The sequence below is a fragment of the Rhinatrema bivittatum genome, chromosome 1 (genome assembly GCF_901001135.1).
Source record: "Rhinatrema bivittatum chromosome 1, aRhiBiv1.1, whole genome shotgun sequence".
In the NCBI taxonomy this organism is placed as follows: domain Eukaryota; kingdom Metazoa; phylum Chordata; class Amphibia; order Gymnophiona; family Rhinatrematidae; genus Rhinatrema; species Rhinatrema bivittatum.
This window is the reverse complement of record NC_042615.1, coordinates 497,295,013-497,321,289: the sequence shown is the minus strand read 5'-3', so window position 1 is coordinate 497,321,289 and position 26,277 is coordinate 497,295,013. Positions and strand designations below refer to the sequence as shown.

The 26,277-nt window shown below is 46.7% G+C and overlaps 1 protein-coding gene across 2 annotated transcripts in view; it reads left to right on the top strand.

Annotated features, from left to right (window-relative positions):
* Positions 1-26,277, top strand: part of HAUS7 (HAUS augmin like complex subunit 7) — a 58,448-nt gene that overhangs the window by 7,028 nt on the left and 25,143 nt on the right. For both annotated transcript variants that reach the window (XM_029609099.1, XM_029609110.1), the window contains exons 2-4: positions 3,688-3,776; positions 17,249-17,364; positions 17,832-17,899. In XM_029609099.1, the coding sequence (XP_029464959.1) occupies positions 3,696-3,776; positions 17,249-17,364; positions 17,832-17,899 (265 nt within the window). In that variant the 5' untranslated portion in view covers positions 3,688-3,695. The remainder of the gene's footprint in view (positions 1-3,687; positions 3,777-17,248; positions 17,365-17,831; positions 17,900-26,277) is intronic.

Sequence of the window (26,277 nt, the reverse complement as noted above, 5' to 3'; positions counted from 1 at the left end):
AGGAAAAGACAATGTAAGAGCAGAATTTCTCAGTAGGCAGAATCTGGACCCAGGAGAATGGGTATTTTCAGATGAGGCAGTTCAGTTAATCTTGGATCACTGGGGTCTTCGGTTTCTAGACTTGCTGGTGAACTTTTGCAATGCAAAGGTTCCTCGATTCTTCAGTCGCAGGAAAGATCCAATGTCATTGGGCATCAGTGCTCTCATGCAGGAATGGCCAGAGGACAAGCTGCTGTATGCCTTTCACCTGTGACCCATTTGGGCAGAATGGTTCGGAGGGTCAAGACTTACAGAGGGATGGTGCTTCTGGTGGCACTAGACTGGCCCAGGAGACCATGGTATGTGGATCTGTGAAGGCTCCTGGTAAACTCCCCCCTCCGGTTTCCAGCGCACAGGGAACTGTTGCAGCCTGGGCCTGTTCTTCATGAAGATCTAACTAGATTTTGTCTTAAGTTATGGACCTTGAGAGGGCTCACTTGCTGAATCGTGGATATTCCACTGCGGTGATTGCCACCTTGCTACGAGCTAGAAAGTTCTCTACTTCTTTAGCCTATGTGCAGGTTTAGCGAGTGTTTGAGTCTTGGTGTAGAGATCGAGGGGTTCTTTCTCTTTCAGTTCAGATTCCACTCATTTTGGAATTTTTGTAGGATGGTTTGTATAAAGGAATGGCCTTTAATTCCTTAAAGGTACAGTTAGCGTCTCTTGCCTGTTTTTAGGGGTCAGGTGAATGGTGGACTCTTGTCAGCTCATCCAGATGTGGCCCGTTTCTTAAAAGGAGTGAAACATCTTCATCTTCTCTTGAGGTTACCGGTGTCCTTGTGGCGTCTCAATCTGGTTTTGGATTTTTTAGCGAGCCCTACATTTCGACTGATGCGTAAACTTTCTTTGCGGTTACTGACCTTGAAAACGGTATTTCTTGTGGTGATTTGTTCTGCGCATAGAGTATCCGAGCTGCAGAATGTCTTGCCAGGAGCCCTTTCTTCGTGTGAATCCAGGGGCGATAAAACTGCGTACTGTTCCTTCCCTTTTGCCAAAAGTGGTCTCGGATTTTCACTTGAATCAGTCCATTTTCCTGCCGTCTCCAGATAGAGAGAGAGAGAGATGTGGAAGAATATCGCCTGTTGCAATCCTTGGATATTAAGAAACATACCGTGATGTACCTGGATGTTTCTAAACCTCTCAGAAGACGGATCGCCTGTTTGTCCTCCACGGTGGAGGTTAACAGTGTGAGCTGACTTCGCTCGATTAAGGAAGTAGTCACGGCCACATATGTGGATGCTGAGCAGCCTTTGCCTATTCAAGTTAGGGCTCATTCTACTAGGGCTCAGGCAGTGTCATGGGCGGAGGTAAGATTATCTCCCGTTCATGCGCACCTTTTCCAGGTATTATCATCTGGATGTGCAGGCCCGGGAGGACTCGGCCTTTGCATGTGCAGTTTTGACTGGTCCGCGAGCAGCCTCCCGCCCTATTTGGGAGTAGCTTAGGTACATTCCACTAGTTCCATCGGAGCGCACTGTACTGTATCGGCCTGTAAGGTAGGTATAAAGAAAGAAAGAAATGATAAAAACACAAGAATTAGAATAAATAATAAAACATATAATCCACAGGGCATGTATAAGGAAATATAGGTAAAAAAAAAAAAATACATTTAATTACGCAAATGTTCACTGAAAATTCTAAATAATAAAAGCAGCAATTGTAGTAATTTTGTTAATCTATTATTTTTTCCTTATATTAGTTCAGCACAATCTTCCATAATTACGTCTTGGAAAATCACACACAATATTATCTCTCTGAAAGGTACAATATCTGTACCTCCTCTCCAGTTCTTTGTTTTGCTTGTTTCTCTGTTTTTGTTTGGTTTTTATTCTCTATATATTTTATATTGACTCCAATGTACTTTATATTGATATCTATGTACTTTTATGCATTAACTGGTTTTATTTATTTATAATAATTATTTAGAATTTTCAGTGAACATTTGCATAATTAAATGTATATATTTCCTTATACATGCCCTGTGGATTACCGGTATATATTTTATTATTTATACTAATTCTAGTGTTTTTATCATTTATTTCTTTCTTTTTACTTACCTTAATGTTTGGTTATTTTGTAGTCCCTGAAACAGTCTTGTGCGAAACTCGGCCAGAGTTGGGCTCTTTTATCAAGATAATTGTGTGAATAAATAATCCCTATCTAAGGCAACTGGTCTGTCTTGCTTTATCTTTGCCTTCTGGCTTTGACAGAGGACCTTGTGGTTTGTTTTGTGGGACCTATCCTAAAGAAAAGGAAATTATCAGGTAAGTAGTAATTTCTCATTTCATGAGACTTCAGAGCAGATTATATTTGGGTACTGTAGGATTTGTGTCCCAGTAGGCTTTTAATCTTAGGGGGAAGTTTGTCAAGCCATGATTTTTTTTTTTTTTTTTTTTTTTTTTATCGTGGGATGGGGTGACCTTGTGATGATTAGTCCCTTCTTAACAAAATATTATGGCAGTGTTGCTGTGTGATTTTTTTTTTTTTTTGTTTTTTTAAATCGTGGGACAAATGTATGACAGAAAAATTGCATGGCGAAACGGGGCCTACTCGCGTGATGGTGGCCCATCTCGGCAGGTGCCACCATCACATTAAAGGGTCTCAGGCCCTAACATCACTCCCCTCCCTCTGAAAGGTGACAAATTCCCCTGGGCCAAACCTCACCACCTTCATGAAAAAAGGGCAATGGCCGGTCAGCGCCAAGATGGTGTTGACCGGGCCAGAGATAGGGTTGCTTCGGGCTCCCCAAGGAGCCTTCTGTGAAATAGGGGAGGTGTGGAGTGGATTGGGTTGCCCCTCCAGACTACCAGGGTCCTTTTTTTTTTTTTTTTTTTTAAGTAGTGGGGTGGGGGGGGGGGGATTACTAGACTCCAGAGATTTTTTTTCAGATTTTGACTGAGCAGAGGGGATGTGGGCTGCTACTGGGGGAAGTTATTGGAAGGGAGGAGGTTTTGCTTGAGACGGAGGTAGGTTATAAGACAAAAGGGGAGGGGTTTGGGAAAGGGGAACGGGATGTTGCCACATGGGTTTGACATTGGTTTTGTGTTTTTGTTTTTTTTAATTATTTTTGGCGGTCGCTGCTGCCTCAAAAGGCTGGGGGCTGGGAGGAGCCAGGATCTCCAAGACCCTGGGGGACGAATTTGTCATGTTTTGCGGAGGTGAGGGGAGATTTGGACCCCTTGGCCCTTTAAGAAACAGCGTGCGGCCATAGGGAAGGACATTAGTATCCTGATACCCCCAACTTGTTTTATCTGCATATCCTGGATTTGTGATAAAATAACGGAGATGTCTTTTTTTCTCAGTCAGCTGCGTTATTTTATTTGCATAGACTTAACTATGGAATAGATGCTTTGTACGGATTTGCAAAATTCATGCATAAATAATTGCATGCAAAGCAGCTCATTTTAATAGGGGTTGGCTTTATGCAAAACTGTCGTGCAGTAACACGATAAACAACATTTAATGTGTTATAGGCATAATGTGGCTTAGTAAATCTAGGCCTAAGTTTGTAAATGCGGCAGTGGAGGGTGAAATGACTGACTCACGGTCACAAGGAAAAGCCCTGGGGTTTGAACCTGCTGCTCTAATCACTAGGCTGCATCTTCACTTAAATTCATTTTGAGGCTTTCATAATATTTTGTATTTCAGATGTGGCGATGCTGATTGGTGAGACAGATAAAGCGAAAATGGCAAGTACGTTGAGTTTCCTGGTGGTTTCGGTGTACCGGAGGTTGAAGGTTAGTAGCAGCTTTGGGAAGAGCCTGAATGATTATTTATAAAAAGGAAGGGGTTCTCCTCCTCCCACATGAGCTGGTCTGCGTTTTGCTACTGTTACTTGCTGCGTGTGCTGTTAGCTATAGGGGGCTCTGTGACCTCACAGAACTGTTAAAGTATATTCCTTGGGGGGAGGGGGGGATATTTTTATCTTTAAAAGTTGCCTTGCTGCCTCAGCAGCCCCTAAACTGCACTTTTCAGTGCTTCTGAAAGAAAAATTAAGAACACATTTTTGTTTTCACAATATTGGGAAAGAAGAAATCTACAGTCTGTAGATTCCATGGATGTATTTGTGGCAGGAGAATGTCCGTTACCGATGGTTACGAACTCAACTACTGCTGCCTTGGACTGGACTGGGACCAGGCCAATTATTACAACTGTGGATGGATGTCCCTGCATACTCAAAAAATCCAGGGCCTGGAAAATGGAGGAATTGGGTAAGTCTCTTAGAGACTGCAGTCATTCCTCTTCCTCTGTAAGTCATTTAGAAATGCAGCCTTGTCTCCCTCTCCGGGAATTGAGCTGAGCATGAACTCCTCAAATATCTTCTCTTTTGGCGGGGCAGGCCAAATCCTCTGGATTGAGTAAGTGTCGATCAAGGATCAGTGTATTGGCACCATCAGTGCAAAAATCCTGGATGCTTTGAGCCTGGATTGTGAATTGCATCAATCCTCAACGCCTGTACAATCAGGGTGGACTGCCCCAACATCGAGTCATATGTCAATGCTTCCATTCCCTGTACGTACTCGGATCAGTCCAGACTCCTGGACTGTGCCTCCTCTCCAGTAGATGGTCAGAGAAAGTTTTACTGCCACTTAAAACAAGGTGCCTCCCGCAGTCCCTCAGTATTTCTCTGACTCCAGCAGATGGTGGATGTGCAAAGCCTGCAGCCTGACTAACAAAACAAAATAAAAAGGGCACATAGGCTTCTGTCTGCGCCTCCCAGAAGGTTGTTAGACCTTGGTGGGGGTCATTCTTTCTGGTATGTGAGGCTTGAGAGCAGGGGAGGCGGGTCCCCCGTGTTGCTCGGATCCCTGGCTGGACAGGGCTGATACCTGGAGGTTCCGGATCACTCGCCCTGTGGGATCTTCACAGCCTGTCGCCTCTTCAGGAGCCTGCTGCTGCTTTTTTTTTTCAAACATTGGGCCAGATTTTAAAATCTACGTGCGCGGGGTACATTTGTGCACGCTACCCGGCGCGCACAAATGTACGCCCGATTTTATAACATGCGCGCAGCCATGCACATGTTATAAAATCCAGGGTCGGCGCACAAGGGGGTGCACACTAGTGCACCTTGCGTGCACCGAGCCCTAGGGGAGCCCCGATGGCTTTTCCTGTTCCCTCCACCCCCCCTAACCTTTATTTCGTAAGTTGCACCTGCCGGCCAAGTGCCAACACACAATCCCCGGGCCCAGCGGCAGTGGAGAGGCTTCTGGCCACGCCCATGCCATGCCCCCGGACAACCCCGCCCATTTTTTCAAGCCCTGGGACTTACACGCGTCCCGGGGCTTTACGCGCGTTGCTGGGCCTATGCAAAATAGGCTCGGCACGCACAGGAGCGGTTATGCTCGTAATTTATGCGAAACCCTTTAAAATCTGCCCCTTTGTTTATTAGGAATACTGCAACAAACATTAAGTAACTACATGTATATTTGTATATGTACAATAGGGCAGTGTTCCTATATATATTTTACCCTTTGTGCCCTCCCGGGAGCTGGAACAAAAGGAAAGAAAAGGAGAATACTCTGTTATATGGGAATTACCAACAAACCAATGTTTTTTGATTCAAACTGAGGTGTCCAGAGGAAAAAGCTACTGAATATTGGCTGATAGTGTCCAATGAAAATCCCCCCCCCAAATGTCCCTGAAGAACAGCTGCTTCTTTTGCGGGAAGTGGGAGTATTGCGAACCATGTTCCAGTTGAAATAGTTCTAACATTAGTGATTTCCTTGTCTCTTCAGATGGGGGTGAAGGTTTAATCCAGTGAGGTAAAATGCATTTTTTTGCAATTAAACAGGCTTTGGAAATAAATATTATATTATCAACATTCAAGGAATCCTCTCCAGTCATTGTGTAAAATACAAAAAGAGCGAGACCACTGGACGTCCACACTAATACAGTCCAAAACTAGCTTGCGTACACATTCCCAGAATTTTTGAACTGGTTCGCATGACCAGAGACAGTGAATAAGTGTAGCACAAGAACAGCCACATTTGAGACATATATATTAGAAGCAATTAGATGGGCTTTGTGGGCACGGACAGGGGAAAATATTGCTCTGTGAAAAATCCTAATTTGCATTTCCTTGAGGTTGACATTAACAGTTAATTTATTAATAAAAAGATAAGTCTCGAAGCATATCATCAAGCTCTTCTGGGAAATCTGGTTGCCACCTCTCAAGGAGAGCAGAAAAAATAGTTTGGGTTTTCGAGCCATGATAAAAAAGTATATAAGTTCTATAAAGAGCCTTGTTTAGCTACGAATAGTCATAGTAAAAATTCATAAGTTGAATTTGTCATTAACCCCAAATTGTTTCTCATCTGGTGAGCAAAAAAAAAAAAGCTTTCAGTTGGCCATATAATAGGAATTGTGTGGGCTTAATACCTAATTTCCTAGCGTGTAGCCAGATGGACTCAGAACGAATGGGTTTAGTATCCGCGTGCTAGCAGTTGGAGACGGATCTGACGTCAGCACGGGGTATATATACCCCCACAGGAAGCGTAGCAACTTAGTAATTTCCGTCTCCAAAGCAGTTTGGAGAGCCTGCACGCTCGCTGAGCGTGTTTTCCAAATCTACTTTCTATTTTCTACTTTCTTTCTTTCTTTCAACGGAAGGCCGTTTATTGCGCCAACTCGACATGGGCAGATTACTGCCCAGATATCTGGACGTGACACAAGAACTACGAAAGACGGACCATCTATTCGTCCTGCACAGCGGGAAGAAGCAAGGTGAAGTGGCCTCGCGGCCCACCATCGCCCGCTGGATTAAAGAAGTTATCAGAGCAGCTTACGTGGAGGCCGGGAAGTCACCACCTCTACAAGTCAAGGCTCATTCCACCAGAGCACAAGCGGCATCCTGGGCGGAATCCAGGATGCTGTCGCCTGCAGAAATATGTAAAGCGGCGACATGGTCCTCCCTCCATACCTTCTCCAGGTTCTACCGTCTGGATGTTCAGGCCAGGGAGGACTCAGCATTTGCGCGGGCGGTTCTACATGGTCCTCAGGCAGCCTTCCGCCCAGGCTGGGAGTAAAGCTTTTGTACATCCCATTCGTTCTGAGTCCATCTGGCTACACGCCAGGAAATGTTGAGATTACTTACCTGATAATCTCCTTTTCCTTAGTGTAGACAGATGGACTCAGCATCCCGCCCAGCTGCCTGTGTACATGGGTTTCACCGATTCAAGGTAAGCCATGTCATTTGTTTACATAAGAGCGTACACTCTACCTGGTGTCAAAGCCTTCTGGTTGTGACTGCTGGCGGTCTCCAGCTACTATCAATCGGTCAGGGGAATCCTGTTTCACTTTTCACTGAGCGTCAGTACACACATCCATAACAGCTTTTGCAAGGAAGATTACTAAGTTGCTACGCTTCCTGTGGGGGTATATATACCCCGTGCTGACGTCAGATCAGTCTCCAACTGCTAGCACGTGGATACTATACCCATTCGTTCTGAGTCCATCTGTCTACACTAAGGAAAAGGAGATTATCAGGTAAGTAATCTCAACATTTCTCCTGGCACATTTCAAATGAGTAAAACTGACCCAAAACAGGGTCCATAAGCTCCCAAAAAAGCCAATCAGGGGAAATTGAGAAACATTGTCGCTTGGGCAGACTATGTGGTGTAAAACGCGGGTTTCCTTTAACGGGGAACTCTGGGGATACGTGGGGGAGATAGCTGCAGAAGTGTACGTATCTCAACCCAGGCTTTCCTCATTGTATTCACCAACCCAGAATGAATCCCAGCCTCTTGAAGATCATGGCTGGAAGCACAGGGTCAGTAATGGCTGTTTCCTGTACGTATACGGATGAGTCTAGACACCTGAGTTTTGCCTCCCTTCCAGCAGATGGAGACAGAGAAAACCTTCGAGATTTCCCCCTCTTAAGTTGCTGTGCTACCTACAGCTCCTCAGTATTTCTCTGTCTCCAGCAGATGGAAGTAGTGCAAAACCTGCAGTTCTGTACCTGAGCCAAGAAAAAAAAAAAGATAGACGAAGAAAGAACTTCTGTGAAGAGAAGAAGTCTCCCAGGGGGGTCAGGAGGTCCTGGTGGGACTATCCCCCCCTGGTTGTAGGCAGGAACGAGCAGAGGTTGGTGATCCCAAAAGTGTGCTCCTTTGTGCACCGGGGGTGATCATTGGGGGACCAGTTCCCTCCCCCCTCTTTGCAGCCTCTGCCAACCCTCAGGGAAGGGATTTCCCCTTGTTTCCCTTCCCTGCTGCTGTGAGTAAAAATAAAAAGCAGACGGCCAAAGGATGCAGGCACTGTTCGCTGCAGGAGTGTTTTCAGTGATCAGTGGTGGTACAGGAACGAAAATTAGCAGGTAGACCTAATTTTCTTATATCAGGTCAGTATCTGTGTACTCAGAAGTATTATTTAACCAGTCTCCTAAAAAATGGAGGTTGGCAGCCCATGAATAAGCCCTGAAATCAGGGACACTGAACCCACCTTGAGCCTGTGGGGCAGATAGTGTCTGAAATGATGTCCTTGCCCGCTTCCCTCTCCAAATAAAAAGATCCCATACTTTTCTGTAATATATGTTGCTCCCTAGATCGCAATACTACCATGAGCATCAAAAAGATGTATATAAGTTTTGGGGCCAGAACCATTTTTATTGCTTCGGTCTTGTCTAGATTGAGTTTAAATCCAGATACCACCTGGTATTCTGAAAAAATTTGCAAGGCCGCTGGAAGAGCGCTCTTAGCAAAATGTCAACCGCAAATAATAAGGTTTTGTATTGGTAAGGCCCTACTGCTATTCCTGAGACCTCAGGTGATTTCCTTAACTATGGTTTCTAATAAATAACAATGGGGACAGTGGACATCCCTAACGAGTTCCCCTGCAGAGGGAAAATTCCTCTGATAGTAGGCCATTTACCAGAATCCTGGCTGTGGGATTGGAATAAAGTACCTGTATATATTGACACCAAGATGGCCGCCACATAAGACGTACGGAAGGAGCTCTCTCTGGCGTCTGAGTTTTCTTTGAGCTTTACCTGAGGTTTCTGGATTACCTTTATCATGCCACATACAAAGTGTAAAGCTAAGCTAAAGAATAATATTTCTGCTAAAGAGGAAGGAAAACCAGCAAACCAAAATTGAGAGCTTCTTCAAACTTACCCCAAAGATGCCGGAAGCGAGGGCCGCTGGGGGAGAGAACCAGGTGCTCAGTTCCCTCTCTATGGCTGAGGCGATCTCGCTTAGCCCGGTGGCCCCTGAGACTGCAACTCCACCGCAGTCAGGTGGGGTTTGAATTGGAGGAAACATCACGAGCTCTGATGCTGAGGAGGAGAGAGCTGCTGTCTCCTGAGCCTGACAGAGGAAGCGGAGAGTTGGCGAGTGAAGGAGGTGGAGGAGCTCCGATTGGAGGGGTTACCTCCACGCCTAGGCCCCCAACAGCAAAACCAACATGGGACATCGTGGAAAGTACTACATTTCAAGACCCGGTAATATTACAGCCTAGAACTGTGTTTTCTTTGCAAAAACCCCCAATTGTCGTTAGATTCATTATGGAAGGCCTTAGTTTCCATAGAATCTGCTATTTTGACATTAACACAAGCATTTCTGAAAATGAATAAGAGAGGTTTAAACACTGAGAAGATTATGAACTCACAACAAGAAAAAGTGGAGAAAATGGAAGTAAAAATAACAATGGAAAATATTCAGAGTAACTTAATTAGATCAGAAGCTATTGCTGAGAAAAAATTTGAGAACATAGAGAATTCGGTATTTAAATCTTCGGATTGTAAATTTTCCTGTGGTCAAGAAAATGCCTTCAATGGAGTTATTTAAAGATCCTAAGGAAATAATGCCAGTGCTTACCAAAGTGTTTTTTTGTATCTCAACGGGAACAGAGGAAATTCAGGAACAACAATCCATTGAATATTTCTGAAATGATTGAGATGTCGTTACAGACAGAAATTCAAACAAGGGGAATATTACTTGCCTCATTTCCATTTGAGCAGGACAGGAACCTTGTCCTTAAATTTTTCTTCAGAAATAGAAAAACTCAGTATTATGGGCAACATGTTTGGATATACACGGACATTGTCCGCTCTACATAAGAGAGAAGGAAAACGTTTTTACTCATGAGAATTGAGGTGATAAATCATGGGGCTAGTATGGTATTAAGGTATCCATGCAAATGTTTATTAAAATTTCAAGAGAAAAAATATATCTTTTTTTTTTTTTAAGCCGGAACAATTAAAGGGTTTCTTAGATGGGAAGGGTTGAAGTGTGATACTAATGAAAGTAGGGGGATTTATCTTATGTGACAGTTTATTCCTTTTTTGAATAATGATGTAAAAAGAGCTCCTTATTATAACCGTATATACATCTTAGTCTCAGTTTTTCCTTGGTTATTAGAGATGTGGATTAATGAGAATTAGTATGTAATTGTTGCCTAAGGAGAAATGTTATGTATGATCTCTCTTCTTTTGATATGTGATTGTAATATATCTGAAATTGCAAAATTAAAAATTAAAAAAAAAAGTACCTGTATATATTGATAAATCTTACCCACAAAACCAAATTTATCCAGCACACTTCTCAAAATAGGCCACGCCACACGGTCAAATGCCTTTTCCCTGTACATAACCAGATCAGTCCAGACTGTTGGGTTTTGCCTCCCTTCCAGCAGATGGAGACAGAGAAAAACTCTTAATCTAGTGTGCACCTGCATCTCTTCAATATTTCTCTGACTCCAGATGATGGAGGTGGTGCAGAACCCTCGGTCCTGATCTAAGTTTAAAAAAAAAAAAGCCAGTTTCAGGTCGGATCAAGCAGGGTAACAAAGGAACCTTTGGGGGTTCTACAGCGGAACCTTTTGTGGTGCTGGTCCTCCCAGGGGGGTAGGCAGGTCTTGGTGGGACCATCCTCCCCCTGGTTGCAGGTATCTCTGGAGCTGGGTTGGTGACCCTGCCTACTCCCTTCGTTCTCTGCGGGGGCTGGGATGATTACCAGTAGTCTGGTCCCACCCACCCCCTCCCCCAGCGCACAGGCTCCAGAGCAGGAGTCTCTCTTGAGTGTTTACAAAAAAAAAAAAGTTGTGCAGCCCTTTTCGTCCCGCGAGCTTGACGGCAGCAGTTCTATTTTTATTGCGCCGTCGACTCGCTTTCATTAGTGTCGCTCACTGTCCTTCCTGCACGCCGTTTGGCAGGAGCATGCCATCATGGGTCCTGGTGCGCAGCCTGCGGGGAGCCGTCTTCGCGGCTTTCCTGAGCAGGCCTGTGTTCCCGATGGCTCCCCGGCGGGGAGGGCACGGCACATTGAATGCGGCAGACAGGTTGGCAGCTAAGCCCCATGTTGCGTGCAATCGGCCAAAGAGGCAGGGTGATCCGGCTGACCCATTCCCACTGAGCGTGGGAATGGCAGCCATCTTGGATGCGATTTCTGCAGCGTCGGAGCGAGCAGCAGAGGGAGGGGATCGCCCATCACAGCTTTCTTCCCTGGATTTGAGTACTGGGAGCCCCCAGGACTCTTTTTTTTTTTTTCTCAAGGTCAGGATTTTTCTGATGACGACCCCGTTCTCCCGGGGAGGGGGGAGGATTTCAGAGGCCAATCTGCTTTCTCTGCAGACTTTTTGCTCCTGATGCACAAAGCTTATTTGCCAGATCAAAGGGCCCATCAGTCCATTGACCAAATAGCACAGTTGGTAAAGGATTTCTTTACCTCTGTGGTGGCTAAAGGAGAATACTTTCCAATCTTTCCTTTCCAGGATATCTGATCTACTCCCACAAGGAGCAGGTCCAGCATCTCTGACATACGCGCGTCCCGGGTCTTGCGCGCACCGCCGAGCCTATGCAAAATAGGCTGGGCGCGCGTAGGGGTAGGTTTTCGGGGGTTACGTGCATATCCCTTTGAAAATCTACCCCATTGAGGGCACATATAAGCTCCTCCTATCTGGGCTCATGGTAGTTGAGCGCATACTGTTTGGACACATACTATTTGGGCACTTAATGTTTGAATGCATCCTGTTTGGGTGCATGCTGTCTGAGCACATCCTGTCTGGACGCATGCTGTCTAAGTGCAAACTGTATGGGAGCATGTCACCGTGGCCTTTTGTGGACGTGTTTTATTTCTCCCGGAACGGTTATGGTGCTGGCGATTTAGAGGTTTCAGCGTCTATCTCCACTCCATAACCTCGCAGCCGATACCAGTTCAGACTCCTTTGGGGGGGGGGTGTCCCCTCTCCGGACAAGCATTTTTTTTTTTTTTTTTTTGCAGGATTATGCAAGGGAACCTGCTCTAATGAAGTCATATAAAGACAGTTTGCACTGTGTGTATGGTGTAAGTATATTTATGCAGCTTGCCATAAAAGGGCAATAGAGCCATCTTCTCTGTGTTTGTGTCAGTGCTGGTTGGACAAGATGATTTGCCTACTATGGTTTTGTTGGCATTGGTCCATCCCCTTGGTTTGAGGAAAATGGGGCGGAAGGCGATACGAATGTATCCTCTCCTTGATTTTTGCATGACAGAGACATCTACCAGAGATGTAGGTCAGTCCGACAGTGTTAGTCTTGGGCCTATGAGCTCCTGATGGGCCCATTGTCCTTTTCCTGGCTGGAATCCCAAGGTCTTCAAGATTGCCCAGCGGAGACTCCGGGCCCCCACTTTTCTGCCACTACGTGCAAGTGCCTTAGTGAGGCAGGTCCTGGTGATGTTCAGAAGGATGTGCTTGATGATACGTCTGGTTTCTCCCTTCTGGACGTAGGGGAGATTCCTCCAAATTTAGAGCCACATTACACTCTGATCCATGTTTTTCAGAGAGAAGAGTTATTAGGTCTGTTTAAAACTCTGAAGATGTTCTGAGTGGCTGGGGGTAACTGCTGGTGTGCAGAAGAACAACCCCTTCCTGGTCACCCTCCGCAAGGCGTCGTGTTTTCTTTTCCCTCCTTGGTGCGAATTAAGGGCCCATTGTCCTTGAATGGAACACCTCTGAGTCTAAATTCATTGCAGGGTGTGTTTTAGCAGGATTGTGACCTTTGGGGGGGGGGGGGGGGAGGGTGCAGTTGTGATTCCCAAAGGTGGATACCGAGCGATCACCATCCCTAACAGTATTTCCCGAGCAGTGACATGATCTTCCTTTTTCACATTCCCAAACATTACCGCTTGGACGTTTGGGCTCCGAAAGGTGCAGACTTCGCGCATGCAATGTTGACTGCACCGCAGGCAGCCTCCCGGCCTGTTCAGGAGTAGCTTTGTTACATTCCACTGGTGTGGATTAGCCTGCCTGAGTGCAGAAGGAGAAATTACTACTTACCTGATCATTTCCTTTCCTCTAAGGGGAGGGCAGGCTAATCCATGTCCTGCCCTCAGCTGCCTATTTGCTTTTAGCTTATCCCTTCGTGTGGGTGATGCAGGATATTATTATTATCATTCATTGAAGGAATGATAAGTGACATGACCGGCCCCTGAGATTAGTACATGTTAATGCATTTGACTGAGCTCTGTGTTCCCATTTGGGTGAAAACATGTCTGGTTGACTGATAATAATTGTATTCTTGTATAACCAATTTGTCCACAGTTTGGCTTTTCCTGAGAATACTGGCGGGCTGATATTGGGGTGGGGCTATATGTCCATGACATCATCTTTTACTCCGTCTCCATCTGCTGGTAGAGGTGCATTACCCACTGATGTAGATTAGCCTGCCCTTCTTAGAGGAAAGGAAATTGAGGTAAGTAGTAATTTCTCCTTAACAGAGCAAAGAAAACAAGAATATACTCAAATACCCTGCTAGGAAAGGATCCCTAGTTATTGGACAATTTTGGTAAAAAGGTATTCTAAAGCTCCATGCTAAATGCATGGATTTTTGCCCTCCAATTCTATATGGTTCTATACTTACTTGACTGTGTTAGAAACTCCACCTGATGAAGGTGAAGTTGCATATCCTCAGCCACTTCTAGATCCTGAAGAATGTATATGCCATCTTATGTGCTCCATCTGATCATGCCGTATGGCTTAGTTGAGCCAGTAGCCTCCACGACAAGTTGGAAGACATGCCCTACCAAGGTGATCACCTTTTCAGCAAAAAGCTCAGAGAAACAGTTGCTCAAATGAAGGAGCAACATGTAGTGGTCCAGTCCCTGTTGACAGGACCAGAACATCTTTCTGCAAGGCACTCTTACTAGTCTTTTTTTTTTTTTTTAGGCAGTATTTTCAGAGGTGTCCCTTCGGGCATTTTCAAAGATACTGCATGCATCCTCTACTTCCACAATAGCAGCAGCATGAATATTGTTGATGTAAACTGGCTCAGCTTTTGATCACACTCCAAACCCAGCCCCAATCCTCTTCAGTAGGGGGAAGCATCCAGCCTTCTAGAGGAATGGCTTAAGATTACCAAGGATCGCTGGGTTCTCAAGCTTGTGGAGTCTCTATATGGCTTGCATTTCTCCCTGGCTTCCAATGCTGCCTTATTGTTTGACCTTCAATCCGGATCCGTCTCACTCAGTGCAATTGTGCCTGGAAATGGAGTTGCCCCCTCAAACAGCGGGTGATAAAACATGTTCCTCTGCATCACAATGGTCAGGGATTCTATTCCTGTTACTTGCGTATCCCCCAAAATATCCAGGGGATTTGAGACCCATCCTGGATTTAAGAAGCTTGAACAAGCATATTACTCTGGATCAAATTCAAAATGAACTGTCTCCACGTGATTCTTCTTTTTTTCCAGAAAGGAGAGTGGATGTTTATGCTTATATTCCCATCTATCCCATCTAGTAGCATTACCTACGTGCTCCCCTTTGGCCTGTTGGCAGCACAGAGGGTATTTACCAAATGCGTAGCGGTAGTAGCAGCAAATCTGTGACATCTGTCTTCCCATACCTGGACCACTGGCTTATGACAGCGAGTTCCCAGGAAGGTGTGTTAACATCCTTAAAACATCAATACAACTACTTCAATCATTAGGCTTCCTGGTGAATTTTGAGGTCTTTTCTAATTCCCTGCCAGAAAATACAATTCAGCAAACCTGGATAGATTCTATCCAAGAGAGAACTTACCTTCCAACAGATTTGAGCAGTTAGTATAGCTGCCTTTAAAAAAAGGATTGGAGAAGTCCATTACCTGCTATTAATTAAGTTGGCTTAGAAATAGCCACTGCTATTACTAGCAACGGTAACATGGAATAGACTTAGTTTTTGGTTACTTGCCAGGTTCTTATGGCCTGGATTGGCCACTGTTGGAAACAGGATGCTGGGCTTGATGGACCCTTGGTCTGACCCAGTATGGCATGTTCTTATGTTCTTAAACACTCTCAAGTCCCTAGTTTACAACCTATTGAACACAGATCAGTCGCCAACCAGAGACATAATGGTTGTTCTCAGCCATATAGCAGCAGTAATACATGTAGTTCCACTTGTCCACCTTTCATATATGATTCCTGCAATGGGGCCTACCTTACCAGAGGGACTAACTCACTCAACCTTTGACAGCCAGAGTACAGATTTTGAATGAAATGTAACAGTAATTACATTGGTTGCTGGATCCCATTATTCTTCAGAAAGGGGCAAACCTTTGGCTACCACCTCATTAAGTAATGTTGGCACTGGATGCCTCCACAAAAGGTTGGGGAACGCACATAGGCCCCTTTCAAATCCAAGGGACTGTTATTCATAGAAAAACAATTCCAAGTCAACCTCCTAGAGTTGAGAGCGATCAGGTACGCTCTGACAACTTTCCCTTGCTTCCTCAAGGGGAAGAGCATTCTCATTCAGACCAACAATAAGGTAGCCATGTTCTGTATGAACAAACAAGGGGAACTGAGTCATGGACTCTTTTTGCTGAGAAGTGTTCAGTAGAACAAAATCTCTACTAGCTAAGAGATGAATCTGTTCGGTGCTGCCAGATGACTTCACCCACGTTGCGGCTAATTCATCCTATCATCTACAGAAAACACTGTTTACAGCAAGAAAACTTGCTTTACTGATATACTTGATAAAAAGTGATTGTCTTGACAAAAATACAGAATTTCTAAATGTTGCATCCAAAACAAAAATCCAAATAGTCACACAAATACAGTTCACAACTTACAAGTGGCTTTCTCTTGTCTCCCAAAAAACTATTTGGGATACTTTACAACTTCCCAGGATAAAGGACTTCCTCTTTAGCAAGTTGGTGATTTTCTCTTATCTGAATACACAGGATGACCTCCCTGCATCAGAATGAACTTCTTCTCATTCTGATGTTGCTCCTCTTGGATTATTATTACAATTTACTTGGGTACAAGATGTCTCTGCTTCTGCTCTCCTTAAGTATAGAACCTTTGATGCAACATACACATTCCTTGGAACCTGGACCTCTCCTGAGTGTATTTTCCCCAAATCTGGGTGAGTCCCAATAGAGCAAGAAGCCTGGGATAGATTTCCCCTCTGTAAGAGCCTTAACAAGATTTCTGCTCAGAGCCCCTAGTGGCTGCTCCAAGCACCACACTCCTGCAGCTCCCAGTCCTGGCTTGCTTGATTTGACAGCCAGGAGACAAATTAGCTGTATTCAGTCTCCAAAACTTTAGACACTTTAGAAGTGTCTGAAAAGTGAATTCATCTTTTCTCTGACATCATATCAAGTGTCCTTAGAGACCACTGCCTCACTAGAAAAAGACATTTCAATCCCCTTACATTTATATGTTAAAACAAGCCATGGTGACTAGAAATGTTATCGTGGAACCCAGGAACCATAAGAACAGCTGTTTTTTTTTCCTCTGTACCATGCAGCTCAGACTCACTAAGACCCACTTGGTGCCTGAATTCTGAACCTGGTCTCAGTCTTTTGAGAGTTGAGCTGAGTCAGTGAAACCAGAATGGGAGTTCTGGGTAGTGAGGAGAGGTAGGGGGTTGAAAGTTGATTGCTAGGGATGAAGAGGGTTTGAGTGAAGAAGACTGGTGGGGACCGGCATTAATCTCAATTTAAAGACCTAATTTAGCAAGCATTTCTTTCCCTCAGACACAAAAAGGGGGGGCGGGGGGAAGCCTTAGTAAATCAGGCCTTAAAAGAGCTACAACAGACCTTGGCTCAGAGGAGAATTTTCCCCTCCATCCTTACTCTCTGTTCTTCATCACCAACCACTGGCTCCTAATTTTATGGGCTGGCTCCTAGATCCAGAGAAAACATGACGAGGCTTGTGCTAAAAATGTGTTAAATCTTTGAAGAAATGCATTTGTACAGTTGTCAAGATACTGATGGCCATGTGTTTTGTTTTATTTTTTGTATATATTTTTGTAAGGAGCTGGAGTGTCCATGCCTGGAGGGCCTGTATCTGACGGATCCAGAGACCATGCAGGAGTTGCTCTGCACACCTTCCATTCACCGACTGGACATACTGGAGTGGCTCTGCACTCGGTAAAATGGGGCACCTTGTCATGCAGATGTTATCAGGCTTCTATCAGCACGTTATAAGATTTCAGAAGTCTGTTCTGGGGAACTAGAGCCTTAGAAACACATTCTAAAGCTCTGTAGCGTTTTTCTAAGGCCCCCTCAAGATTTGGGAAAATAAACTGCATGGTGGAGTTTTATAATGTGTTTTGAAGGATGACCCCAAAGTTTCTTGAAACTTAATTATAAATATCTCATTCAGTTCTAGGGAAATGGTATATTTATAGAGGTATATAGATCTTTTCTATATAGAACTGGTTTTCTATTGTATCCCTGACTTTTCTCCCCCCCCCCCCCCCCGCTTCACCTCTGTTCTTTCTTCTGTCCCATTTCTCTCTTCGTCTCCTCTCTTCATCCTCCTTAGCCCCTCTGTGTGTTTATGGTACTTTTTTCTAGTGCTGTCATATATAACCTAGTCTTGTGGCTCTTTACAGGGTTTACCCGCCTCTTCAGGACTACTTCTCTTCCCTGAGAGAGTCCCAGTCGGAGCTGAAAGTAAAAGGTGGGATTTCCTCTCTATTCCTGGCATCTCTAAATCTCTGGCCGCCTAAGGTTACAGAAGCATAGTGCTCAGCGATCTCTCTGCTATCAGTGGGTTTATCATTGTCTCATCATGCACACGCATGTTCTCACATTTGGCCCTTCACAGCTACACTAAAAAATCATTATTCCCTACCTTGAGAGATTTCTTGAATCCTTGGGGACCTCCATGCTTGCATCTCAAGGCCCAACTGCTGTTTGGGAATTCTGGGTTTTCTGGGTCCATTATCACCGTTTGTTCTCTGTACCATTCTGAATGACTGGGTTCTGTCCTCCCAGCCGGAGGTGAGACCAGTAACTCCCATCAGCCCTGATTTCATGAGACCTGCAGCTGCCTTCACATTATGTAGTTGTTAAGGTGTCTTCCCCCCCCCCCCCCCCACCCCCCATAGACAAGTCTTCGAAATTCATACTACTAAAAATCACTAAGCAAATAGTATTCAATTATCTACCTATCCTGAAAAGCATTGTCAAAAGGAAAAGACAAGGTGGATTTAGGAAGATACCTCTAATGATGCCTTTTGGAAGATCCTTTTGCCACACAAATGCTAGTATTGTCTCTGAAGTCAAAGTCCTCGGTAATGAAACCAATACTTCTCGTGCACCTAAAGTTGCTGACTGTCCCATAGTCAGCTGGCTGCTGGCATAAGTTAAAAGCCAATAACTAGCCTGATGGCTGGAAGGGAGGTTGGAAGAAGCTTGTGTTTGCTATCCCATCTGCAGCCCTTGCTCACTTCCGTGCCTCTACATGCTGCTTGTTGCGGTTGGGATGGGAAGGAGAGGGAGCTGCACTTCTATGCTCCCTGTTGGACTCCGGATTCTGCTATGCTGGAAGATAGAAGAGGAGGAGGTGGTTACCACCCTGTACCAGATAGGCTATGAAATGACAAGAGGGAGGGCTAGAAAATGGGTGAGGAGGTGAATGCTGAAGAAAACATGAGGCGGCGGCGAATGTTGCAGGGGGGTGGTAAAGAGGGGGGGGGGGGAATAGCAGTTGTGCTTTTTAAATTTGCTTTTAAATAGGGTGAGGACAAAAGCAGGTACATGTGGCCATTTTTTACTCTCTCACACGGGCCGATACAGTAAGGAGCGGTAGGAAGAGCTGCGTTAGTGCCGGGTGCACCCGCGTTTGCCGCACGCATAGTCTGGCTCACCTACCGCTCGATACCGTATTTAAATAGCTTGCAAATGCAAGTTGCGTCCGTGAAGCGTTAGGCCCGCGCAACCCATTTTACTGTATAGGCGCTTTATACAGTGCCTATTCAGTATCCTGGGTGCGCTAGTACCTGTCATTTCAAATGTGGGCGCTCAAGCCAATGGCTAGAGCCAGCGAAGCGTACGCTGTGACGTCATATGCTTTGCTGGCTAGAGTGCCCAAATTGACGGGCGCTCAAGTGAATGAAAGCACATGAATGCGCGTGTGTGACGTCACGGCGTACGTCACGCACGCCCGTCCATGTGCTTTCATTGGCTTGAGCGTGTGTACACTACAGGCGTGCAGGGGCCGCTGGAAGCTGCTCTCGCCGCCGGCTGCCCCCTCCGGAGGATGGCAGAGAAGGCTGAAAGGACTGAAAAAGCAACAAAAAGTAAGTTGGTACGTGTCGAGTCGCTTCGGGAGGAGGGGATTTTAGGCTTTCAATATTTTACATGTCCAGTCGCTTCGGGAGGAGGGGATTTTAGGGTTTTTTTTGGGGGAAAGTTTGCCGTCTACCCTTACCCCTGCCTCTAACACAGGGGTAGGGGTAGGCAGTAAATTAGCAGGTTAAACGAGCGGCTAAACTTCAGGTTAAAAAGGCGATAGTTGGGGCACGCGTTACTGAATGGGGGGGGGGGGGGGGGGGAATAGCTAATCCGATCGTTTACATCTCATATACATGCCACGGGCGGAAGGGTTTACTCGTTGATTTAAAGAGGCGGTAAGAATGGGTTAAAGGGGATAGTGAATCGCGGGTTGGACTAACGCGGCCAAATTGTGAGTAAACGGCGGGTTAGAAACAGGGTAACTGCGGCCGAACTTTACTGTATTGACCTGACAGTTAGCAGCCCTGCAAGTACCTGCCCACTATGTATGGATGTTAGATTGCCAACTTCCTAAACAAGTCCTCTACCACTCATTTCTGGCTGGACAAAAAAACACCACAAAGACACATTCAGGCCGATACTGTAAACCCGCACAGAAAACAGGTGCTCAGTGTTGAGCGCCCGCTTTCCTAATGCGCACCCAGCCACCTCTCCTGAGCGTGTGGTTATAGTATTTAAATGGGGAGTCGCTAGGGACAATAGTGCGCGCCCTAGCGCCTCCTTAGCAGCGGAAGCCCAGGAGAGGTGGCTGGCAACGGGTTTGGAAAATGGATGCTCAATTTTACGAGCATTCGTTTTCCTAACCTGTGCACAGACTAGAGTTAGGAAAATGGAAGCTTGTAAAATTGAGCGACTGTTTTCCTAACCTGACCTGCCAGCAAATTTAAAAAAAAAAAATTTTTTTTCCTAGCGTGTAGCAGATGGACTCAGAACCAGTGGGTATAGTGTGCTCCAAATAGCAGTTGGAGACTGAGTCAGATTTCAATTTGACATCAGTACTAGTACGTATACCCCTGCAGGAAGCTCTGCTCTTCAGTATTTCTCTGTCTCCATAGCAGTTCGGGACTCTATACACGCTTGCTCAGCGTTAGAGCATTCAAACCAAAGAAAATTCCAAACGAAGAAATCTTACCTCTCCAGACGAGCCCCGCTCTCCTGCGGTGATACCTACGGGTCCCTCCCCCAGTTGAGAATTCCTGCGGTGATTTCTGAGATCCCTCAGAGGCAGGCCTCGGTCTGGTAGCAGGTTCCCAGCGTGGACTTAGCCCTGGCAACGGGAGCGGCTGAGAGGCAGAGGGTGCAACACCGAGCGCGGCGGTGAAGATACTTTCCCTCTCCCCCCCGAAGCCGGAGACCACCCGGCCCGAGACCGGGAAATACCGAGACAAGGTATGGTAGAAAACTTTCTAAAAGTCTCCGGTCTCCGAGGCTCGGATAGCTGCACAGATCGCCAGCCGGCGTCTGTATTATCGGGTTGATCAGCCCCATCCGGGCTAGACCCCGATCTGATACAAGGGTCCTCCCATGTGGAGACCCTCCGGGGTGGTCGCCATATTACTTGCGTGCTCGCCGATGCCATTTCCCCTTAATCGCCGCCCTGTCTGCCTAACTGATCCATGTGCACAGAGGCAAGCTGGGCGCACAACTTGTGCGCACAGCGACACGCATGAGGGGGCCGGGCGCACAGCCACGCGCTCGAGGGGGCTGGGCACACAAGACTGTGTGCACAGCGGCGCGCGCATCCCGACCTACACTCACATCTTCGCACCTGGAGCGCATAACTAAGCCTCCCGGCGCACTCATTAAACACACAGACTGGGGGTTTCCGCGATCCTACGCGCACAAACCATGGCACCACCGGCCAAGAAGGTCAAGACACAAGCCCTCTGCCTAGCCTGCCACATAAGAGCTGCGCAGCACGAAGAGGCCACGGCCCTGTGTCTACAGTGTGAGGAGGCTCTGGGAGAACCAGATCAAGGCCCTCCCCAGCCAGTACAGGAATCCGGATTCACCGATAGTACACCAGACCGCGCTACTCCCAGCGCGAGCCTTCCTCAAACTGGGCCCCCTGGGGACTCAGCGGTTTTCAATTTAGACCCAGGATCTTTTTCCTGGGTAGATTTCTTTAAAGATCTACACACCTTTGTCCACATGCAACTGGTGCCACCGATGCCACAGCCTCCCAGAGACGTGCCTCCCCCAGCCAAAAGCCTCACCTAAGGGGACATGGACACCTCAGAGGAAGATCAAGACTCCCTGGAGGAAGGGGAAATCCATCCAGGAACGGAGCCTTACCGAATCATGATGCGCTTCTTCTCCAAAGACAAGCTACCAGACCTCGTGTCTCCAAGCTTGAAGGAGCTCGCCATACCAGGCACAAGTGCCATAGCAGAACCCAAGATGAACCCTCTCCTAGTAGGGCTCCGTCAGGTCTCCCGTCATTTCCCATTGCTGCAAGTCGTACAACAGCTGATCGACCTAGAATGGGATGCTCCGGAGGCCAGTTTCAAAGGAGGACGGGCCCTAGAAGCCCTATACCCACTGGACACCTCAGCCAAGGATCTCATGGGGTTCCCCAAAGTGGATTCCATGGTCTGCGCAGTCACAAAGTGCATTACCATTCCAGTCGAGGGAGGAGCAGCACTCAAGGATGTCCAGGACAGACTTCTGGAATCCATCCTTAAACAGTCATTCGACGTATCAGCTATGTCACTACAGATTGCTGCCTGCTGTGCCGTGGTGACGAGCGCCTGCTTATCCATGACCAGGAACGCCGCCACGCCCGTCGAAGCACTAGAACCAGCGGTATCATTCCTCACGGATGCGACCTCTGACCTGGTACTCACCCCAGCCTGGGGCATCTCATCCATAGTGGCAGCCAGAAGGCAACTCTGGCTCCAAAGTTGGTCAGCCGACGCAACTTCCAAGACTAAACTCACGAGAATGCCTTTTAAAGGAGCCCTCCTGTTCGGAAGCGAACTGGAAAAATTAGCCGACAAATGGGGCAAATCCCCAGTACCACGGCTACCGGAGGACAAGAACAGAAGAGGCCAACGCCCCTCTCCCCGATTATCTAAGGGCAGATGATCACAGCGTTTTCGACCCTACAAAAGTACATATCAAGTACCTTGCCCCGAGGGCAGGGGCCAGCCCTTTCGGAACAAATACAAGAGGGGAGCCGGCTCTAGCCCAGGCCCCAGCCGCACCCCACAATGAGAATCAGCCGACCCATCCACAGGAAGAAGCCATAGGGGGCAGGCTTGCTCTATTCTACCATAGATGGGTCAAGATAACATCGGACAAGTGGATCCTGTCATTCGAGAGGGATACTATCTAGACTTCCACAACATACCTCTGGACAAATTTGTGAAATCTCCTTGCCACGCCCCCTTCAAGAGGATGGCAGTGGAAACCACACTGGCCAAATTGCTCTCCTTGAAGGCCATAATTTTTATTTATTTTATTTATTTAAAAACTTTTCTATACCGTCGTTTAGTGATGCACCATCACAACGGTTTACATTTAGGCACAAAATAGGTTTGGTTTGCTTTCTAAGTTATCCATGGGGTGCCAATATTTTACGGTTACATAGTTCAAAAATATACTCTAAATGAGAAGTGTGTTGGAGATACTGTTTATATGATTCCTTGGCAATCATATGTGATAACTGTTTTAATTTAAAATTTAATTATGATTAAAACAATAAAGTAACATTCTGCTTTTTATAGGTGACTTTCAGCTGTATGACTTTGTTATTCAGCGACCTCACTGTGAAATGCTTTTTTGAATAGCCAAGTTTTTAAGCTCTCTTTGAAGAGTTTTAGTTCATTCATAAGTCTAAGCTCAAGCGGTAACGTGTTCCATAATAACGGTCCTGCCAAGGATAGCGCTCTCTCTCTAACTTGGGTCAATTTTGCTGTTTTGACTGATGGAATGGTTAGTAGTGCTTTATTGGCTGATCTGAGATTTCTTTGAGGGACATGTAATCGTAGGGCAGTGTTTAGCCAGTCGGCATTTTCGTCGTTTATTAGTTTATGAACTGTGCAAAGTGTTTTGAATTGGACTCTTTGTTCTATTGGGAGCCAGTGCAAATCAGCAAGTGTTTGAGTGATGTGATCTCTTCTTCCTTTTCCAGTTAGTATTCTTGCAGCTGAGTTCTGTAGTATTTGTAGTGGCCTGATTGTGGTGTATGGTAAACCTAGGAAAAGTGTATTACAGTAGTCCGTGCTAGCAAATATTAGTGCCTGTAGTACTGTGCGAAAGTGATCTTGAGTTAATAAGGGTTTTAGTCTTCTAAGGATCATTAGTTTGGCATAGCCTTCTCTTACTTTTATTGATGTGTTGCTTAAGGCTGAGTTCGGTGTCAATAATTACTCCTAGGTTTCTAGCCTTATTAGTTAGCTCGATTGCCTTGTCATTTTTAATTTTGATGGGATTTTGGATTCTTACATACCGCCGGTGCCCACGCAACAACAAAATACTGGGCACTATTCCATCTATTTTATCGTTCCCAAGAAAGAGGGAACGTTCCGGCCCATTCTGGACCTCAAGTCTGTCAACCACTACCTGAGGGTACCACACTTCCGCATGGAAACCCTGCGCTTGGTCATAAGGGCGATACGGCTGGGAGAATTCCTACATCCTTGGACCTGTCAGAAGCCTACCTGCACATTCCAGTCCATCATGAGCATCAGCGCTTCCTGCGCTTCACGATCCTGGATCACCACTACCAGTTCCGGGTGCTACCCTTCGAGCTCGCCACAGCCCCTCAGATGTTCACCAAAATTATGGTTGTAGTGGCAGCGACCTGAGGAAAGAGGGAATCCTCGTACACCCATATCTGGATGATTGGCTGATCAGGGCAAAATTTCCAGAGGAAAGTCAGTGTGAGGCGGCTCTGGGAGAACCAGTCAAGACTCTACTGGAGAACCTCGGGTGGGTGGTCAACACAAACGAGCTGTCTGCAGCCCTCCCAATCTCTAGAATACCTGGGAGTCCGGTTTGACACCAGACAAGACAAGGTCATTCTGACTCCTACAAGGAGAAGAAAACTGATGAACCAATTGCGAAACCTGTTAAGCAGTTTTCGCCCCAAAGTATGGGACTACCTCCAAGTCCTTGGCCTCATGGCATCTACCCTGGAAGTGGTCCCATGGTCAAGAGCTCACATGCGACAGCTACAGCGCTCCCTACTGGTCACGATGGAATCCAATGTCCCAGGACTACTCCGTTCGCCTCCAGCTCCCGGAGGAAGTACAGACCCAGCTCCAAAGGTGGCTACAAGAAGACCATCTGAGCAAGGGAGTAAGGCTATCCCCACCGACCTGGATCCTGCTCACCACGGATGCGAGCCTACGAGGGTGGGGAGCCCACTGCCAGGAACTGATGGCCCAGGGGCAATAGGACAAGGAAGAGTCGGGATGGAACATCAACCGACTGGAAGCCCGGGCAGTCAGACTAGCCTACGATTCGGTCACAGACTCTGGGGCGAATCGGTCAGAGTCATGTCGGACAATGCCACAACAGTTGCCTACATCAACCGCCAGGGAGGAACCAGTAGCCAACAGATGTCCCTGGAAATAGATCCCCTAATGGTGTGGGCAGAAGCCAACCTACAAGAGATCTCAGCCACCCACATCGTGGGAAAAGACAACGTCACTGCGGATTACGTCAGCAGAGAAAGTCTAGACCCAGGGGAATGGAGGCTGTCGACCACACCCTTCCAGTTGATAGTAAACCACTGGGGTACACCAGCCATGAATCTCCTGGCAACCCGGTCCAACGCCCAAGTTCCCAACTTCTTCAGTCGCAGAAGGGAACCACAATCCCAAGGGATCGATGCCCTTGTCCAGACCTGGCCACAGGAAGTCCTGCTATACGCCTTCCCCCCCAAGGCCACTACTGGCCGGGATCATCCGCAAGATAGAACACCACAGGGGGCTAGTACTTCTAGTGGCCCCGGACTGGCCAAGAAGGCCATGGTTCGCAGAAATGCAAAGACTGCTGACAAAGAGCCCTCTCCCTCTACCTCCACACAGGAATCTGCTCCAGCAAGGCCCGATCCTGAAGAAGACCCTGAAGAAGAGCGGATACTCGAGGGCGGTGATTGACACCTTGCTCCGAGCGTGCAAGTTTTCCACATCTCTAACCTACATACGAATATGGAGAATATTTGAAGCCTGGTGTGAAGACCGCGACATCCTTCCACGGACAGCCAAAATTCCCACTATTCTGGAATTTCTGTAGGACGGCTTACAGAAGGGGTTGTCTCTCAACTCCATCAAGGTTCAGGTGGCTGCGTTGGCCTGCTTCAGAGCCAAAGTGGATGGTAACAGCCTGGCCTCACATCCGGACGTCTCCCGCTTCCTGAGAGGGGTCAAGCAGATCCGACCACCCCTAAAGTGGCCGGTACCCCTATGGAACCTCAATCTAGTACTAGACTTCCTAGCAGGAGCCTCCTTCAGATCTACCCGCGGTCTGTCCCTACGACTCCTAATCTTGAAGACTGCATTCCTAGTGGCAATATGTTCGGCCAGTCGCATCTCCGAACTTCAAGCACTATCCTGCCAAGAGCCGTTCCTCAGGTTCACACCGGGATCCATACAGCTACGCACGGTCCCCTCCTTCCTTCCAAAGGTGGTTTCTCACTTCCATCTAAACCAAACCATCTCTCTGCAATCTCCGAACGAGTATAAGGACTTGGAAGATTCTCGACAGCTCCGCCATCTTAACATCAGCAGACTCCTAGTCCGATACCTG